The 20,615-nt window shown below is 32.9% G+C and overlaps 2 protein-coding genes across 6 annotated transcripts; both read right to left on the reverse strand.

Annotated features, from left to right (window-relative positions):
• Nucleotides 1–45: 45 nt before the first annotated feature.
• LOC110862208 (xylulose kinase) lies at nt 46–13,638 on the reverse strand. Of its 5 annotated transcripts, none has more exons than XM_022111387.2 (12): nt 13,424–13,638; nt 7,132–7,235; nt 6,987–7,069; nt 6,841–6,914; nt 5,423–5,628; nt 5,016–5,174; nt 4,117–4,420; nt 1,076–1,387; nt 873–1,007; nt 461–558; nt 249–389; nt 46–185 (listed from the first exon to the last, which is right to left on the reverse strand). In XM_022111387.2, the coding sequence occupies exons 2-12, from the start codon at nt 7,198–7,200 to the stop codon at nt 126–128; spliced, it is 1,641 nt and encodes a 546-aa protein (XP_021967079.1). In that variant the 5' UTR covers nt 7,201–7,235; nt 13,424–13,638; the 3' UTR covers nt 46–125. The 5 variants fall into 5 exon arrangements, with proteins under 5 accessions (XP_021967079.1, XP_035701176.1, XP_021967076.1 ...); XM_035845283.1 differs by lacking the exon at nt 13,424–13,638 and adding an exon at nt 13,216–13,234; XM_022111384.2 differs by lacking the exon at nt 13,424–13,638 and adding an exon at nt 10,239–11,022.
• A 1,154-nt stretch (nt 13,639–14,792) lies between these two features.
• Nucleotides 14,793–16,086, reverse strand: LOC118433393. Its single transcript, XM_035845306.1, has 2 exons — nt 15,737–16,086; nt 14,793–15,172 (listed from the first exon to the last, which is right to left on the reverse strand). The coding sequence occupies exons 1-2, from the start codon at nt 15,888–15,890 to the stop codon at nt 14,916–14,918; spliced, it is 411 nt and encodes a 136-aa protein (XP_035701199.1). The 5' UTR covers nt 15,891–16,086; the 3' UTR covers nt 14,793–14,915.
• Between the last annotated feature and the right edge of the window lie 4,529 nt (nt 16,087–20,615).

Below are 20,615 nucleotides of genomic sequence, written 5' to 3' on the forward strand. Positions count from 1 at the left end.
CTTAAAAAATGAAAAATGTATCACTCACAAATAATTTCCCTCCGATCAATTATTTATTATCGTTATTTTTATTATACTAAAAAAATATAACGTGTTTCACTCAACCAAAAATAATTCAAGTTAAGTTACAAGTTTAAAATCGTCTGTTCTAAAATTGCGAATCGTTGCAGCATTTTGTCGTAAATCTAGAAAAAAATTAGAATAAATTGGCGTTTTGTTTTACAAAAATTTACAGTTTTTTTCCTCACCTCTTTTGCGTCCTTGTTAGGATCCCAAACTTTCTGATAAGCTTGAACACTTTGGATAAATTGGTCAAAGGGGCGTCCTTCCCCGTAAAGGGCGTGCTTTACGCGGTAACAGGCACCCAAATCGGCAGAGTTGGAGTCGCCCTGCAAGTTGTATTCAATCAGGGTCACATAACTAATGATATGATAAGCCAGATAACAACTTATCCACCTACCTGCACATAAACTGGCGCGTTGAACACGTCTGATAAAATTTGGAGGATTTTCGGATTAGCTGAACCACCCCCGGTCGCGAGGATCTTGGTCTCTTTTGCTGCAATTTATTAATTACGATTACAAATAATTAATTATAACTCTACTAAAAATTAAAGTCTCCCAGCGTATGCTCCCCGATTTTGAGTAAATTAGTGTCAATCGATCGATCACAAATTTGGGACGTGTAAAACTGGACAATTTACTGCGCGTTTTCTCCTCTTGGGCTGCAAATATCTCTGCCAAACGTGCCCATTGGGAAGTCGTGTCTCTTGCAAATTTCATATTAATTAAATTTGTGATCGATTGACACTAATTTGCTCAAAATCGTAGAGCATACGCTGGAAGACCTCCATCGTACGTTAGTCGACTTACTAATTTTACACCCAATTTTTTCCGCGTGCAGCCTCCTGGAAAGAAATTGTCCTTCAATCAAGGCTCGAACTTCGACCTCGTTCGACGTGAATTTCGTCAATTTGCTGCCCTCCTTGTTGAATTTGTGGTCACCATCTGCCCCCCAAAAAATTATGCTAATTAATTAATTACAGTATTAAATACTTAATTAATTGCCCACTCACTCTTAATTTTCGGTATAATTTCCCACAGATCATAGTAGAATCCCACATTTCCAAAATTTCCTCTCGGCGTGGAGTCCAACAATTCGTTGAAAATTGACCAACTTCCGTTCGCATAATCCCGTCGGATCCGTTCCCTCGTGAGAGAACCGTTCTTAAAGCAGAGCAACGCCATGTAGTGGTCCTTCGAAGCGATCGGATTCACGAAAATGTGACCCTCGCCGAAACCATGCTGAGGAAGGGAGGGCATCGACAGGAAAAGAGTGTCCGACGTGCCCAGACTGACCGCAATGTCGTTCGCGCCGAGGCACATTTCTGCACAAAAAAAGATTACAAGTTGTGCTTCAATTTGCGAAATAATAGGTGTTTACAAAATGTTGACTTATAAGTGTACCGACCACTTATAAGTCGTTTCCACTTTTAAGTGACACTGCGCGAGCATGCGCAGTAGCTAGTATTTCACTTATAAGTGATCGGAAAATAAGTCTCCTGGATTGACTTTTTTCTGGAATAAGACACTTATTTCGCTTGTTTTGAGCATCAGCTGCCGTTGAAATTTCACTCACTCAAATTTGCTGCAGGGCACTTGCTGCTCAATAAATTATTTTTCAATCGAGTTTTAATCCGTATTCAAGTTATTTAAAATGGTGCATAATTGAAATTGGTTTAATTACGATAGTGCAGTGAAATATTTAAAATGGGAAGTTCAAATGAGAGCGAAGATTAATTTTCAATCATTCCACTTCATAAATATCACGTAATTTATATATTAGGCAAGAGTTCAAAGGTTGTACCTATTGTTGAAGTTTTAGGTCTTTTTAAAGCTACTATGTTTGTTTTTGCAATGATTTTGACGTTTAATGCAATTCGGTCGCCTGAATTGCATACAACATAAAATTTAAACAAAAAGTGGAGCATTCAAATAGAACCCACTTATAATTGATTTATAGAAATGACTTATAATTTGTGGGAAAACCAAAATAAGTCGATTGTAAACCCCTAATGTTTCCGATTTTTTTTGCAAGGAAGAATTAACCAAAAATTTGACTTATTTCAAAAATATTCGTAATTTTGTAGCTCAAAAGTTCAAGGCACATTTCTGCACAAAAAATACTACAACCCGTCATCCGTTCTTCAATTTGCGAATTAATGTTTCCGAGATTTTTTTCACAAGGAAGAATCAACAAAAAATTGGGATTGTTTCAAAAATACAATTAATTCTGTAGTCCAATGTCGTTTGCACCTAGACACATTTCTGCACAAGAAAGATAACAATCCCTGCGATTCAATTTGCGAATTAATGTTTCCGAGATTTTTTTGCATGAAAAAATAACTCAAAAATTAGGCTTATTTCAAAAATATTCTTAATTCTGTCCAGTGTCACTTACACCCAGGCACATTTCGGCACAAAAATATGACACCCCTTTAACCCGTGCCTCAATTTGTGAATTAATTCCTCCGAGATTTTTTTGCGCACACACAAGAATTAACCAAAAATTGAGTTTATTTAAAAAATAAAATTAATTCTGTAGCTCAAAATCTACTTAACGTAAAATTTTCCAAGTCCCAATTGCCTTTTACACCATCTCAATCAGACTTTGACCTTCAATAGCTTTTTGAACCGGCAGAGCTAAATATACTTTATTTTTGAAATAATCACAATTTTTGCTCGATTTTTGCATATACGCAAAAAATCTTGGGAACATTATGTCGCAAAAAATCTCGACAGATGTATTTCGCAAACCGGTAAGAGCACAATTAAAAAAGCTTATCCACGCCACGCAACGTGGACACCGGCAAGATTTACGAAAATAAGATACATACAAATAATTTCGGATTTTCCAAGTTTTTTGCCAAAATTCTGTAATGTTGAACTCCATCATGAATTTAATTTAATTAAGTGATCTCGTATTTTAATTAGGTAATTACATAATTTCAATAATTGTACTGGAGATTTGTAGACTGGTAACTTTTTTGTAGTTGATTGATACACAAATATCAAAAATTTCGAACTTTTACAAAATTTTTTAATCTTGAACGCCGCATTGAAGTTATTTCGATAAATTATATATTAATCTAATCCATTTCTCAGATTAGGGTTAGTATTATTTTGAATTAAAAATAATACTGATCTCTGAATCTCGTATAAAATAAAATAAATTAATCAAATTCCAAGTTTGGAAATTTTTTGTCCATAAATGATGATAAATAGCAATAATTTCAGATTTTTTTATAATTTTTACAAAATTTTGCAATTTTACGCCCCATTACGAATTTAGTTTGATAAATATTTAAATTAAAAATCATTCTGATCTCGAAATCTCGTATAAGATTAATTAATCAATTCCAATATTTTAGCCGATTTTGAATCACAATTGTTTTCATGGTAAAAAACAAGAATTTCAAATTTTGCAATTTTTTGTAAAAAATTTGAAACCTTAAACGCCATTATGAAACAACTTTGTTAAATTATATTTATTAAAGCAAAATTTTTAGATTAAGATCAGTATTATTTTAGAATTTAAAATTATACTGGTCATAATTTCGTATAAATCAATTAATTAATGAATTCTAACAATTGAAAGTTTCTTGGAAATTTGGAAACCAGTCATTTTTCGTATCTCATGATAAATAACAAGAACTTCAAATTCTGCAATTTTTACAAAATTTTGCAATCTTGAGCCCCATTACGAATTTGTTTTGACAAATATTCAAAACTAAAAATAATACTTGTCGTAATCTCGTATAAAATCAATTAAGCAATCAATTCTAAATAATTAATCTCGAAATTTTGAAACTGTCCACCTTTTTGTCCCCGATGATATTTAGATAATAACAAAAATGTCAAATTTTACAAGATTTTTCACAAAATTTTCCAATCTTGACCACCGTTTGGAGTATATTTTGATAAACGTTTAAAAATGAAAATAGTAATAGTCGTAATCTTGTTCAAAATTAATTAATCAAGTTCTAATTTTTTAATCTTAAAGTTTTTAATTTTCTAGTTTTTAATTTTTCAGAAATTTTCCAAATTTGTTTTTTACCTGCAAACGAGCTGGGATTATCGCCCGTGAAAGCGACCACTTTGCAGTCCGAGCTGAATCCGTACCGTTCCACGAAATATGGTGAAATCGTCCCCAGCACGGCTTCCGTGGGGGTCGGGGGACCCAATTTTTCGGCCAAATTTGCCCCCTCGCCCTCCTCCGGAACCACCCCCGCTAAACAAATCGGACTCCACGTCTTCTCCCGAATGTCGAGGAGATTCATTCCAGACGCGTCCGAGTAGTCGATTGCGGCGTACGAGCCGAGGAAAATGGACGCTATGAAGCTGGACACTAGTGAGATTCTCTAGAAAAAAGGAGGTCTTATCAGAGCCCCAACTTATAAATTTATGTAGGACTTGATAACTCAAAATCAGCACGTTTTTAATCGTTTTTCTGCTCTGGGAATTTATTTTAAAATTCTGGAAGACTAATTTGTAGAGCAGAAGTCGTTCCCAATTAAAAAAAAGTACACTCCAGATTTTGACAGTTTTTGAAGGAAGAGATCTCAAGTTTAAGAAGCCTTCAGAAACTCGATGACTCATCACCAAAAATCAACACATTTTTAATCATTTCTCGCCTCTGGGAATTTATTTTAAAATTCTGAACGACAAATTTGCAGTCTGTGAGTTAATTGATGGAATGGTGTCGAGTTTTTTAAGCCAGTTTCGACGAGTTCCAATGTTTCTGAAGGCTTCTTCAACTTGAGATCTCCTCCTTCAAAAAATGTCAAATTCTGGAGTGTATATTTCTTTAAAAAAATTGGGAACGACCTGCTCTACAAATTTTCCGTCCAGAATTCTAAAATAAGTTCCCAGAGCTGAGAAATGATTACAACAAATGTGCAGATTTTCGACTTATCGAGTCCTGTATACGTTATCTTATCCGACCAATTAACTAACCTCCGTGGCATTGTAAGCTTCTCTCTTCGTATGGAATATTTTGCTTATCTGACTCCCCGTGAATCGTTCATAGGCTCGTGATCCGGTCAATTTAGCTAAAACTTCCGCCCCACCGACGGCTTTTTCCAGCATGTCGCAGTACTCGGAGGTGCTCGAGTCCTATAAATTATGGGCAAAATTTATGCAAATTTGATCCGAAATAAGTACACTTTCCCCTTACCATCCAGACTGGCGATTTTGAATCGCGAATGAAGTATTATATTTCATTCGCGATTCAAAATTTGCGTATTGTGCAAATGTTATGTCAATTTTATGCTAAAATTCTCCACACGAATTTTAAATCGCAAATGAAATACGCAAATTTTATGCGAATTTTATGCTAAACTTCTTAATACGAATTTAAATACCATCCAGATTGGCGAATTTTGAATCGCAAATGCAAAAGCGAGCTGGTCATGCAGGAATTTATCGGGGTCCAAATTCCTTAAAGTTTCGAGTCCTCCACGTTTCCAGAAAACGCTTCCGTGTTGCTGGCCAGCCCCAGAAATCCCGACGATCTGGTCGAGCAGGGGTGGTTCCAGGAGACGAAGTTTCTCCAGAACGAGGCCCATCGCTATATAAAAATTGTAACAAAAGCGTATTAACCACGTGGTCACAATTTTCAAATAATCACGTGTTAAAAATTTTCAAATAACCACTTGTTAAGTATTTTGAAATGGGTTCCGGGCATAATGGGGACAACGTGGTACTGGACAAGACAAAATACGGATAAAAAAATACGGACAAGAAAAACTTGGACAAGGGTGCAATATGGACAGCACTATAATGTGGAAAATTTAAACATTTTCGTGCTGCACATCTTCATATAATTTCTTGAAATCTGCTGTAGACCTACCCACGTTCATTCACTTGTTAAATTTTAACTTCTTGTAGATATTACTGCGACCTCTAAAATTATTATGATGGAAACTAATACTTCTCTTAATTATCAAAATTGCAAAAAGTGACAAGCGCGTGAGATCAGCAGTAGACTAAGATCTTTAAGATAGTTTATCGATTTTTATCTCATATGACTCATGTATTGTTCGAAAGTGACAAAGTATCCTATGTATTTCAGTATTTCCCAAAAACGCATCCTATAAGGATGTGTCGCAAATATGTATATATATATTTGCGATCACCAAAATTTAAAGGTCAGCTTCGAATTAGCAATTCCGTGACTTGAGTAGTCTGTAGTTGCTACCAAATATATCCAGGCCTGGAACAGGTTAGTTAGCGTATTATGTGAAACTTAATACAGCGTTTAAACTTTCTGGTTTCAAATAACTGAGATCCACAATTATTAAATTAGCGTTTGTGAAACTGGCATATATGTTTAAAGTCGAATTGTATAAAATTACAGACCTACAACACTCATCTTTCATGAGTTCAATTTAAATAGAAATTTCCACCATTAGTGTGTCCTTATTTTAACATTATCCAGATATTTTTTATCTTCATTTTTTTTGTCCGTATTATGGCATCAATATAGTGGTTTGTCCTCATTATGCCTTAAACCCTTTTGAAATAGCGGACAACATTTTGAAATAACCATGCTCAAATAACCACGTGTTCAAAATTTACAAATAACCACGGGTTAAAAATTTTAAAATATCTACGTGTTCAAAATTTTCAAATAACCACGTGTTCAAAATTTTCAAATACCCACGTGTTAAAAATTTAGAAATAACCACGGGTTAAAAATTTTCAAATAACTATGTGTTCAAAAGTTTTAAATAACCACGTGTTCAAACTTTTTCAAATAACCACGTGCTCAAAATATTACCTTTGACCCACATGATGGGCTGAGCAGTGACAACTTTGGAATTCGTCGGGTCACGGTTTGCTCCCCCGGAAGTGCTAAATTTTAATTATTTAATCAAATTTAAATAATTATTAGAATGATTTTCTCAAATTTTGATATTTAAATACCCGAATTCTGGTAAATCCTGGTCAAATTTTACGCTGACTTCTTGCACGACTTGTAAAGCATCATTCGTCACGACGGCTTTTACCTGAAATAAAATTTCCATTTTTTAAAACATCCAAAATTTAAAAAAAAAATTTGAAATTTTACGGATTGTGTGCTTAAATCGAATCCGAGATAGAACGGACCGCCCCCGCTTTGTTCCGTTTCGTCATCCATGATAACTCTCTGGTCACGTTTTTTGTGTCCTTTTTCTGAAAAATAACAAGAATTTCGAATTTTTTCAAAATTTTGTAACCTTGAACGCCTTTTTAAATTTATTTTGATAATCTTTATTAGTCTAATTAATTTTAGATTAAGATTAGTATTATTTGGAATTGAAAATAATACTGATCATGGTCTCCAAAAACAAAGGTAATTAATCGATTTCAAATTTATTGGAAATTATTAATAGTAATTTTTTTGTCCTTGATCATTAAAGCAAAAATTTCGAAATTTGTTCAAAATTTCAAAATTTGGAACATTAATATGAATTTATTTTAATAAATTATATTAATCTAATATAGTACTCACGTCAAAAATTGAAAATACGTTATCTCGTATAAAATTAATTAGTTAATCCCAATTCTATTCGAAATTTTGAAAGTGATCACTTTTTTAATCCTTCCTAATAAATAAAACGAATTTCGAATTTTTTCAAAATATTGTAAGCTTGAAAGCCATTACGAATTTATTTTGATAAACTGTTTTAATAATGCATTACTTATTCAGATAAAAGGTTTGGGCTCTTCGAATTATTCGTAATCTCGTATAATTTTAATTCTATTGAAAATTTTGATATTTTTTCATTTTTTGTCCCTACTGATTACTAATCAGTAGTACTGATAAAAAATCACAAGAATTTCGATTTTTTTCCAAAATTTTGTATTCTTAGACGCCGCTGTGAATTTATTCCGATAAATTATATTAATCTAATTGATTGCTTCCAGATTAAGATTAGTATTATTTAGAATTAAAATAAATAATAATGATCTCTGATCTCGTATAAAATTAATTAATCGAGTCCAATTTTATTGCAAATTTTGAAACTGGACACCTCCCGATAAACAATAAGAATTTCGAATTTTTACAAAATTTTGTAATCCCGAACGCCATTACGAATGGTGTTAATCTCGTGTAGAATTAATTACTCATTCAATTATGAAGAATTCTAGTAGAAATTTTGAAACTGGTCCCCACTATTTTTGGTTTTGATCATAAATAGCAAAAATTTCGAATTTTCACAAAATTTTGTAATCCCGAACGCCATTACGAATTTATTTTGATAAGTATATTAATCAATACGTTCGTTTCGTCAGATTAAAATTAAATTAACTAATTGAATAATTCCGAATAATGCTAGTGGAAATTTTGAAACTGATCACTTTTTTATCCCTCCTGATAAACAACAAGAACTTCGAATTGTTAAAAAAGTTTGTAATCTTGAAAGCTATTACGAATTTATGTATTTTGATAATTTTATTAAACATTACATTCGTCAGATTAAACTTTAATCATTAAAGTAATTTGAAATCAGGAATAAGACTGACCATAGTCTGTAAAATTAATTACTAAATTTCGAATAATTTTAGTGAAAATTTTAAAACTGGTCACTTTTCTTGTCCCTGATCATAAATACCAAAAATTTCGAATTTCTACAAAATTTTGTAATCTTAAACGCAGTTAAAAATTTATTTTGATAATTTTTTTCGTCAGGTTAATGTTAATTCAATGATTCAATTCTAAATAATTATAGTAGAAATTTTGAAACTGATCACTATTTTTTTTTGTCCCTGATTATAAATACCGAAAATTTCGAATTTTTGCAAAATTTTGTAATCTTGAACGCGGTTACGAAATTATTTTGATAATTACATATATTAAACAATACATTCGTCAGATTGATTAAAATACTTCTACTTACGTGTAAGTGATCGATTAATTGATCGATTCCGATTTTATTGGAAATTTTGAAATTTAGTTTATTTTCTGAATTAAAAAAAATGCAATGTTTTCCCGATGATGTGTTATCGTCAACTCAACAGTGGCCGAAATATCTTATCAGAAATAAATACATATGACATTGATAATCACCACGGCATAGTTTAATATTATTCTTATCTGGTAAATATAGCACTAACTGCTGCTGCTATGTGCATATCTGCATAATTTGCATAACATAACCCTCCATAATATGCATATTGATTGATACCTTTATTTACCAATAATCTCAATTTGTCCGTGATTAAACAGAAAATATTATTAATCACAAATTATTTTCCACGCATGCAAAAAAATATTGTTAAAATTTTTGATGTCCACTCAACAAGATAGCTTGATAAAAATAAAACTTTTATAAAAATTCAGACATGTGAAATTGTCCATGCAAAAAAAATCCTTTAAAATCTGTCCCTTCATTTTCCACTCATGCAAAAAATAGGAATCTTTTTTTACAATGAACTAGGTTAAAATTATTACAAAAATGCATGCACAATTTGATCAACTTGACAGATAAAAAAATCTCTTGATTTTAAAATCTACTCGAAATTTTATCTACAAAAATACCTTAAAATATGTTCCTTAATTTTCCACTCATACAAAAAATAGAAATCTTCTTATGCAACACCAGATTAAAACTTTTACAAACATTCATCCATATTTTTGCTTGCTTCTTAACCAACTTTATAGAAAAAAATACTTTCGATTTTAAAATATGCTCCTAATTTAAATTAAATTGGAAAATTATATGGACAAAAATTACCTTCAAATCTTCTATCCTTTTAATTAAACAGGTGTGAATACCGTGTACCGTTTGTGTTTACACAGCTGAATTGCATATTATATATGGCACATGGAGGAGCCAGTCCAGTCCAGTGGCCGCGGAAGCGTGGGTGGGGACAGAGGGGCAATGTCCCCACGGTTATTCGATGTCCCAATCATCTGCCCATCTTATATAAACCCCTCCCTCCCCCAATCCTACAATGTTTATGTCCCCACGGCTTCCGCGGCCACTGTAGTCCAATATTAATAAGACCTATGTATATATTTATTTATCCACTTTTGTAGATACATAAGTAGCTGTACGGACAATATAATACGTAAATCAATATTTTGTTCTCATACTAACTTTATGGACAAAAAATACTACTTTTTATTTCAAAATCTGCTCCTCCTAATTTGAATTAAATTATGAAATTTTATAGACAAAAAAATCTTACCTTAATAAAACAATCTGCCACACTTTTAATAATTGAACAGGTGTGAATATAGTATCATTTATAGCTGAATTATCTATACATACGTATCGCACAAGCACAACTGTTTTATTCATAGCGAGTCCAGTATTAATAAGAAGACCTACATATTTATTTATCCACGTATATATGTAAGTATTATTATAAGTGGATAGTTGACAATATAAAATTTGGCCTTGACTTTGACCCGTAAAGACGATCATCATCGTGATGATGATTTAATCCAAAAGACGAGATTTTCCACGTCTGGAATATCATTATCAACTTGTGTATCAAGAAATGTATGTTTCTGAAAATATTTACTTTTAGATTCGTTTTACAGCACAGAAAGATCATGAGCATGAAGAAACACCGGTTTGAAAAATGAGTGCATCCTAATTTTTGTTATGTTAATATTTTCAAAATTTCTGGAAATATTGTTTCCACGTTTTTCCAAATATGTAAGAATTGAATTTGATAATCACTTTTTTTGGATTCTAAAATCTGCAGAAATTTGTTAAGTATTTTACATCCCTAAAAATATTTACTGAGACGTTTTATCACCACAAAAAAACTCACGGGCACTAAAAACACGGATTTCATGTAAAAATTAAAATTTGACACCTTTGAGGTTTAATTATTTTTCAAAATTTCTGAAAATATATTTCCTTCCACGTTTTACCAAACAAGAATTGATGAATATTCAGCGAACAGGATCTGAACGACATGTTTCACATTTCTGAAAATATTTATTGAGACGTTTTACAATCAAATATTGTAAAAAAAATCACGGACACGAAAACACGGATTTTATGTAAAAATGAAAAATAGGTACCTTCGAATTTTTATTATTTTATATTTTTCAAAATTTCTAAAAATATATTTCCTTTCACGTTTCCAAATATGTTAAAAATTAAACATCACTATTTATTATGGAACTGTATTCACAAATCTTAAAAATTATATTAAGTATTTGACATTTCTGAAAATATTTACTTTGACGTTTTAGCCACGGGTTTATCCATGTGCAAAATTACACACCTTCGATTTTGTTTCAAAATTTCTGAACATACTTTCTTTGACGTTTTACCATTTTCCTAACTTCAAAAAATCATATGAACAAAGAGTTTTACGGACACAATAAACGGGACGAAATATCGATTCGATCGTAAATATTTACCAATTTTTGTGACATGTGGGGCAGGGTTACAAGGGATATATATCACTGAGTGAGATTTAGTGAGATTTAATGATTTATATCATTTATCTCAGTTGGGGCTGAGTGAGAAATATGAGAAATAATGAGATAAACTTGTAGTTCATAACCCCGTCCGCTAGGTGGCGCTTAAGTGCATGGCTCATAAATCTCACTATTTCTCATATTTCTCATGTCTCACTATTTCTCACTATATCTCAGTGAGATGAGATTTATGAAGGTGAGATGAGATTTCTGCAACCCTGATGTGGGGGAGGGTAGGTTTCTCCCCTACATGGGGTTTGGGGTTTGGGGTTTAGGGTCACTACGTGGGGTTTGGGTTTCTTAAGACAAAATTTACGTTATGAAGTTTATGAACGTCCCCTTTGGCAACTTTGAATTTTTATAAAATTTTGAGAAGCACAATTTTTGAAAATATTTCCCTCCACGTTTTACCAAATATGCAAGAATTGATCACTTTTCATGGAATTCATGAAATCGAGCGTCTTATTCGAACCTTTACAACTTTAAATGTTTCACATTTCTGAAAATATTTACTTTGGCGTTTCACTATTAAAAACAGCACGTGTTTGATTTATTTGTAAATGAAAAATAGACACTTTCGAATTTTTAATATTTTATATTTGTCAAAATTCCTGAAAATATTTCCTGCAACGTTTCACTATTGATTGATCATTCATAAAACGAACTTAAGAGACTACAACACCTGCAGAACTTTCTTATGTGTTTCACATTTCTGAAAATATTTACTTTGACGTTTTACTTTTAAAAAAGCACGTGTTATATTTTTTTATAGTGAAAAATAGACACTTTCGAACTTTTAATATTTTATATTTCTCAAAATTTCTGAAAATACTTGCTTCCACATTTTATCAAATATGCGAGAATTGATTATCACTATTCATACAACGAAATTCAAAAAATCTGCAGAACTGTACTTCATATTTCTGAATAAATATTTGACTGAGACGTTTTATCACTTTAAAAAAATCACAGGCATGAAAAACACGGTTTTTATGTACATACCCACCTTTTCAAATTTATTCGAAATGACTATGCTTTTAAAATTTCCGAAAATATTTACTGCAACGTTTTACTATTTTCTTAATTTCAAAATATCACATGCACGATTTTATATACACCAAGAAATGGGAAGAAATATTGATTCGATCGTACTCGAATTTTTATCATGCTTTTCAAAATTTCTGAAAATATTTCCTTTCACCAAATACTTTGAAGTGAACATCACTATCTATTTTAAAGGACAGTATTCCCAAATCTTTAAAAGTTTATATGTATTTCACATTTCTGAAAATATTTTCTTTGGCGTTTTCACACAATCTCACACAACTCACACAATTACGAAAAAAACACCAGTTTTAATATCTGTATATCCATTTACAAATGCACTAAAATTAATAAATACACACCTTCAATTTTTTTTAAATTTCTGCAAATATTTTTTCTTTCACATTTTACTATTTTCCTAACTTCAAAAAATCATGTGTACGATCTGCCAATACGAACGAAGAGAAAACACCGGTTTTAGATATTTACACAATAGACGGGACGAAATATCGATCCGATCGTAAATATTTACCCTGTATTTTGTCACCCTATGTACAAAAGGCGTCGCATTGTTTCTCAGCTATGGACCGTCTCTTATACAATTAGATATTTGCATACTTTAAATTCGTCTCGCCTTCAACACAGTGACAGTTAATTATAATTAATAATTATAATTACCCATCAAACAACGTAAGTAACGCTGTTGGCCAGAATAATTCGACTCCAATTACTTATTTATTTTACTACAAACCTCCAGTAATACAGCAGAAACTTTAAAAAATTCGGTAAAAACTTGGAGCCACTTCTACAAAGGAAACTCCTCTCGTCACATTTGACAACTTTGTAAACCAGAAACAATTAACAGTAAAATAGAATATTTAATCACCTGAAAATTAAAGTAATGCTGTTGACCAAAATAATTCGACTCTAATTTCCGTCACTAATTATTTATTTGCTTTACCACGACCTCCAGTAACACACACAGCAAAGGCAGATTTAACAAGTTTACAAAATTGGAGTCACTCACTTCTTCACTAAAAAAGGAAACTTGCACCACTTTGGAAACAAGTTGAGCGTTACTTTCCCATATAAAATACGCACAATAATAAATGCAGATAAAAACAGATCTCAAGAGACTCTTAAGCCCTCCGGCTGAGATGATGCTATGCAATGCTGGCATGAAAATTATACCAAGTTAACATACACGATAACAAACTTGGTAAAGTGAAGTACTACACTGTTAAAAAAATGGGAATAAAATACATGAATGCATGCATAAAACGTCCCTTTATTAACAAAAAGCATCTCTTGAGTTCTTGATTTATAAGGATACACAGCTTTATTCATTCACGTTCCGCTTGGCAGAGTAATTTGGTCACGAAAAGTAAATCCCTCTCACTTTCTTTCTTTCAGACGCACAAAATATCTGTAATTTGATGAGCAGCAGAGTACACAAAATTTTGACACGAGTACAAAAAATATTCCTTCTTTGTTCTCTTTGCGAGCAAATTTTATGTATACACAAATTATTAAACATGACCAAAATCGCTAAAATCAGCATATTTTTAATCATTTCTCGGCTGGGGGAATTTATTTTAAAATTCTGAACGACGAATTTGTAGAGTAAGGAGTTCTCAATTTTAAAAAAATATACAGTCCAGATTTTGACACTTTTTGAAGGAGGAGATCTCAAGGTTAAGAAACCTTCAGAAAAATTGGAACTCGTCGAAACTGGCTCAAAAAACTCGATGCCATTCCATCAATCAACTCACAGAATGCAAACTTCTCGTTCAGAATTTTAAATTAAATTCCCAGAGAAGAGAAGTGATTAAAAATGTACTGATTTTGGGGACGAGGTAAAGTCCGATCATGGAATTTTCCAAAATTTCTAAATCATGATTTTGAAAGGAATATTTCACATAATTTTCTTGCACACAGGTTCAACAAGAAGTATATAAATCTGATTTAATTGTCTTAATTTTTTCGACAAGTTTCTTATTGTAACTTGGAGTTGAAAACTTTCAAATTTTCTGCGATTTTTTAAAATATTTAGCAGTACTTAAAATGCGCTAATTTCGACAATTTTATTACGATTAATGGAATGGCGTTGAGTTTTTGAGCCAGTTTCGACGAGTTCCAATTTTTCTGAAGGCTTCTTAAACTTGAAATCTCCTCCTTCAAAAATGGCCAAAATCTGGAGTATACATTTTCAAAAAATTTGGAACTCCCTGCTCTACAAATTTGTCGTCCAGAATTTTAAAATAAATTCCCAGCGACGAGAAAAACGATTAAAAATGTGCTGATTTTGACCATTTTGGTCATGCGTCATCGCGTCCTACATTAAATTTACAGTATTTATGACACCGTCGTCGCATTATTTAGACACAGCCTCCACCACGGGGGGAGAAACTGCCCCCATACGCGGTACTCCGCATGGTCACACTTTTTTGAAAAGTGGTCACCGTCCCGGAAGGTTGACATGGTCCGCAAGGGTCACGACAAGGGTCAGCACCTCCTCCGCCGCCCCCACGTGCCGCTCTCTTCCGCCGGCTGGAACACGAACTCTGGATACAACTGCATAACAGAAGGAGCACACCGACGAGGAGGATGAGCAGGAAGATTATTTCGAAAGACGCTGCAAAGTGGAAAGAAATATGATTGATAAGGGGTTATCCGTAATTTTGATAAGTAGTTACTAATTTTGATAAGTAGTATGAACAGTGTTTCGGGTGCAATAAAGTAACCACTAGCAAGAAATTAGGGAAAGAAAGTGGTTTATTGCAGGTAAATATTTTGACCTACGGAAAATTCAAGGCGCCAGAAACGTGGTTAGATGTCGCCTATTTTTTGCACTTTCTTGAACCTCGCATTTCTTGCAATTTTTCACAGTTTCTTGCAGTGCAAGAAATGTGGCAAACCCGCAAGAAACGAAGCACTGTTCATAATTCGCAAATAAGCATGGCAAATTCATGAGTAGTGTTTCTGTAGCGAGATCCCAATTGTAAGAAATAACTGCAAGAAAGAGGTTTCTTGCAGGTAAATATTATGACCTGCAAGAAATGCACTGCACAAGAAACAGCCCCCAGATGCCATAAGTACTTCATACCGCGCGTGGATAGATGGCGCCTATTTTTTGCGCTTTCATGCACCTCGCATTTCTTGCACTGCTTGTTTTGCATATTTATAAATTGTAAATTACTTGTAAACGTCTCGTCCCGACCATCTCCGACATGTTCCTTGTCCAGGAATCCGCTCGAGGGGAACGCCAAGAGACGCTTGGTCGTGGTATTTGTTGGGTCTGGAGTGTGATCCGGGGTTCGAGGGGGAATAGGGATTGTGGACCTGAGAGCCATGTAATTCTTCCTTCGTTTATGACAAAACTGGGTGACAAAAAAGGGGGGGAGGAAATTGAAAATTGGGGGGAATATACTTAACTTTTTAGGAAAAATTAAATAGTGGGAGGAGTAAACAAAAAATTTGGGGATTTTTTACAATGAGAAAGTTTCCAAGGGTTTCCAGTTTCTTTTTTTCTTCTTCATATCAGCGTTTCTTTTTTTCTACAAAACAAAAATATGTACGTATCAGAATTTGCATTTTGAAAAAATGTATGTAATATATTTTTCGGAAATTTTATTTGCATAATAAAACCGACCAAAAATACCAAAACGTGACAATTCACACGCACTCAATTCAAAATTTGTATCAATTTTTCAAAATGTAAAATTGGATAGATTTCCGCAAAACTTATAAATCTTGATTTCATTTTTTTTATTATACAAACTTTTTATGAATTTCATAAAAATATTTATATTTCTTTCACATTTTTTCCGAATTTTATTATGAGATGATAATCATCATATTTCTATAAAAATTTTGGAGCAAGCATAAATAACCTAATTGTCTAATTAGAAATTCAACATTAACAAAACTTCTAAATCGGCGTTTAAATTTTACGTAAATTTTTAAAAATATATTTCATTTCATAAAATATTCTGTACGAACACGAAATTTCAGAAATATTCATCCATAACAAAAAAAATAGTAAATAAGACCTTTTTAACCCAAAAAATCCGGCCCGTTTCATAAATTCTGAATTACTTCCGGTTCTACAAATCGGCTTAATTTCCACAACCTCGGCTTGAGTTTCGTCGCACACTAAATAACAATAAAAGAAATTTATTTCAGAAAAATGACTAAATTACTCATCACCAAAATCGTCCAAATTCAGCACATTTTTAATCATTTCTCTCCTCTGGGAATTTATTTTAAAATTCTGGACGACAAATTTGCAGTCAGTGAGTTGATTAAAAGAATGGCGTTGAGTTTTTTGAGCCAGTTTCGACGAGTTCCAATTTTTCTGGAGGCTTCTTAAACTTCAGATCTCCTCCGCCAAAAAGTGTCAAAATCTGGAGTGTATATTTTCAAAAAATTTGGAATTCCCTGCTCCCTGTGTCGTTCAGAATTTTAGAAATAAGTTCCGAGAGCGGGGAAATGATTAAATATGCGCTTATTTGTAGAGTATGTCGTTGCCAATTAAAAAAATGCAGTCCTGATTTTGACACTTTTGAAGGAGGAGATGTCAAGTTTAAGAAGCCTTCAGAAAAACTGGGACTCTTCGAAATTGGCTCAAAAAACTCATCGCCATTCCATCAATCAACTCACCGACTGCAAATTTGTCGTCCAGAATTTTAAAATAAATTCCCAGAACCGAAAAAGTACTAAAAATGTGCTAATTTTGATGATTCGTCCTACAATACATAATTACCCGGCAGTCCCAAACTCCCCTTCAACCCGACCCCACCACCACTCCCACCCCCTTCATCCCCCTCCCCATAACAATTACAATCATCAAAATCCTCCACATGAATAATAATCTCGCTTCCTTTTCCACCCAATGCCCGCTCCCGCTCCGAATTCTTCCGGCTTGGTCGTCGTTGAGCAAAATGAAGCAAAATTTCGGGAAGTGACCTTCTCTTTTTGTTACCCTGCCCCCCAACCCCCACGACGTCCGACCCCTGGCTGCCCTCGCCCCCAGGAAGTTTCACCTTGTAGCGGAAACTGTGCCTCGTTTTGGGGAGAAGGTTCCCCTCCCCGGAGGACAAACCGGCCTTCGTCGACGGGAAGGAGAACAGCTTATCGTCGCCGTCCTGATAAACCCCGAGGTGATGATCCGACTGCGATGAAATGTTGGTGGAGGAACCGTAGTAATCATACTTTCCTCGGGAATTTAAGGAATTTCGGGAAAACATGGGAGACCTGGAATTTGACAGGATTTAATTAGCACTTAAAATTTCCGAAATTTCCGAAGCGTTTCGAAGCTTTTTCGTTCAGATAAAATAATCAGAAAGAGAATATGTATGAGCATTTTTTAAAAAATGGCTGAAATATGTGTGTAGCTAATATTTAGTAAAAAGTTAAAAATATTTGCGAAATATGTATGAAAAAGTCAAAAATGTTTATGAAATATTTACGAAAAAGCCACAAAAATGAAAATTTTCGTCAAATTTCAAATTTGTATTGCTGAATATAATCCTCTGGATTTTTTTAAATTGAATTTCTTTAAGCAAACAAAATTCCTCTCACACCATTTATTTACAAAATATATGTAAAATATTTGCGTATTTTTGAAATAATGGTGGAAAATGGAAATATTTACAAATATGTCTAAAACGTTTTCAATGAAAGAAAACCTCGAAATATTTTGCATCGTATTTTGCATTGAAATGTTTCTTACTTAATTTTTGCGAAATTGAAATGCTGATTTCGAAATTTTGTTGATGCTTGTATTTTATTGTTTTTAAAAATCAGGTGAATCCGAAAAGAGTTTGCGGATTACCTCAATATGAAAATATGTAAAAGTAAATATTTCGAAATTTTAGTTATTTCGCAAGATTATTAATTATGCTAAATTTTAGTACGCCAAACTATTTTTTTCGAAAAATCAGCCACTCCAAAAAACCTAGAGATTCTTCCACAAATTTTATTTTTTAAATAAGAATACAAAATTAACAAAATTTCCAAATCGGTTTTTAAATCACAAAAAACATTACAAAATATTCTCTGCGAACTCCCAATTACATAAATACAAATATTTTTACCAGATTTATTAGCATACCAAATTTCGGATTTTTTTTTCTAAAAATCTACATTCACATGAAATAAAATTGTTTTACAAAATTATGTACATACTACGCAAAAATTTTAGTATGTCAAACTTTTTTTAAAAAGTCAGCCGCTCAGAAAATGCACGATTTGTGAACAACCTTATTTTTAAATAAGGGCACAAAAATTTCCAAAATTTCCAAAACTGACCATTAAATCACACAAATTGAAAACAAATTCCATTCGAATGCCCAATTTCAATTTCAAATACAAATTATATTTTTGGGCTAATTATTATTAACACGAAAAATTTTCAAATTTTTTTGAAAATCTTTTTAAAAATCAAACCTTTCCCATAAAATAAAATAAGCTTGCAGAATTACATCTATATTGTGTTAAATTTTCATACACGAAAACTTTTTTTTGAAAATTCAGCTTCGAAAATAACATGATTTTTTTACACAAAATTTTGATTTTTTTTTACCTTTTATCCGACGAACGTCTCTCCGAAGTCTGCGATTTGTCCCCACAACTCGAAAAGCTTTCCTCTTTCGGAGGAAACACCACAATTCCACCGACGGTTTCAACATCGAGAAAATCGTCATCTCGAAATGCTGCTTCATTTTAAAGTATTTTATTTCACGAAAAAAAAACACAAAATTTTACTATTTCAACGTCAAAAATGTTATTTTTAGATTTTTTTAAGTAAAAAATGCTACTAAAGATGAAGTGAAAATTTTCGGCAAAAGTGTTAAAATTATATAAAATATGCGAATTCAAAAAATTGTCTCATTAGCAATCTCCCAGCGATCGTAAATAATTTAATTAGGATGAAATTTGCAAATGGCACGATCTCCCACGTTTGGCAGAGTTATTTGCATCCCAAGAGGAGAAAACGCACAGTAAATTTGGAAAGTGTAAAATTTGTCGACTTTACGGCACATTTTCTCCTCTTGAGATGCAAAATTCTCTACGGGTTACTTGTACGGGTTACTTGTCGAATCCTATGTCGTCGAAAAGGTAAGTCGTCGAAATCAACTAGTCGAATGGAAAACTCGTCAGAAAGGCAAGTCGTCGAATTTAGGTGGCATGAAACTGGTCGAATTTCGTGTAACATTTTTACTGATTTTACCTATATAATGAGTTCACAAGTATGCACAATTCATGTGCATCGTGTGACGGGTATACACTGCGGACATTCCAAAATACTTAAAACACTATACAGCAGTAGTTGGGAGGATTGTTTTGTTCTTTTTACCCTTCTATTTTACATTAAAAATGTCAAATTAATGTTACGAATTAATGTAACGCAGCAAAGAGAAACTTAAATTTGAAGATAAGCTGTTGTGATGGATTTCGAACAAGCTGAGATAAAAGCTGTACACGACACGTTTCCAGACGCTGTACTTCACGGGTGTCATTTTCACTATACTCAAGCGTTGTTTAGACATTTGACACCCAATTTAAAGAACCAGTACGACCAAGACGTTACAATGGCGTTATTTGATTTGATTTGATTTATTTCAATGAGGCACCCTATCATTATTAATAAAAAATATTCGGTCTCGCATTTGTTCAGCCCGATAATTTAAGAGTTGCATTCCGAGAATTGAAAGTATCGTTCAGTTTTAAGGGTCAAACTAAACTCGAACTGGATGAATTTTTTAGTTATGTTCAAAAAACCTACATGGGTACAGCGTACAATCCACCATTGAACATACATTCATATAGAAGATGTAGAGCAATAAGAATGCATGAGGCCTGGAACAGGGGGTTTGGCATTCTTGCTGAGAGTTCTCATGTAAATGTTATTTTATAAAATTATAATTTATTTAGAATCGTATTTTATTAAAAAAATACTCTCGACAAGTATTATTTTCGACCACTTGCCCAAACGACGAGTTACCCTTCAGACGACTCCTCCTCGACGAGTTACTCTTTCGACGACCATGTTTTCGACGAGCTACCCTAGACCC

This window comes from Folsomia candida, unplaced genomic scaffold (assembly GCF_002217175.1).
Source record: "Folsomia candida strain VU population unplaced genomic scaffold, ASM221717v1 Fcan01_Sc050, whole genome shotgun sequence".
NCBI lineage: Eukaryota > Metazoa > Arthropoda > Collembola > Entomobryomorpha > Isotomidae > Folsomia > Folsomia candida.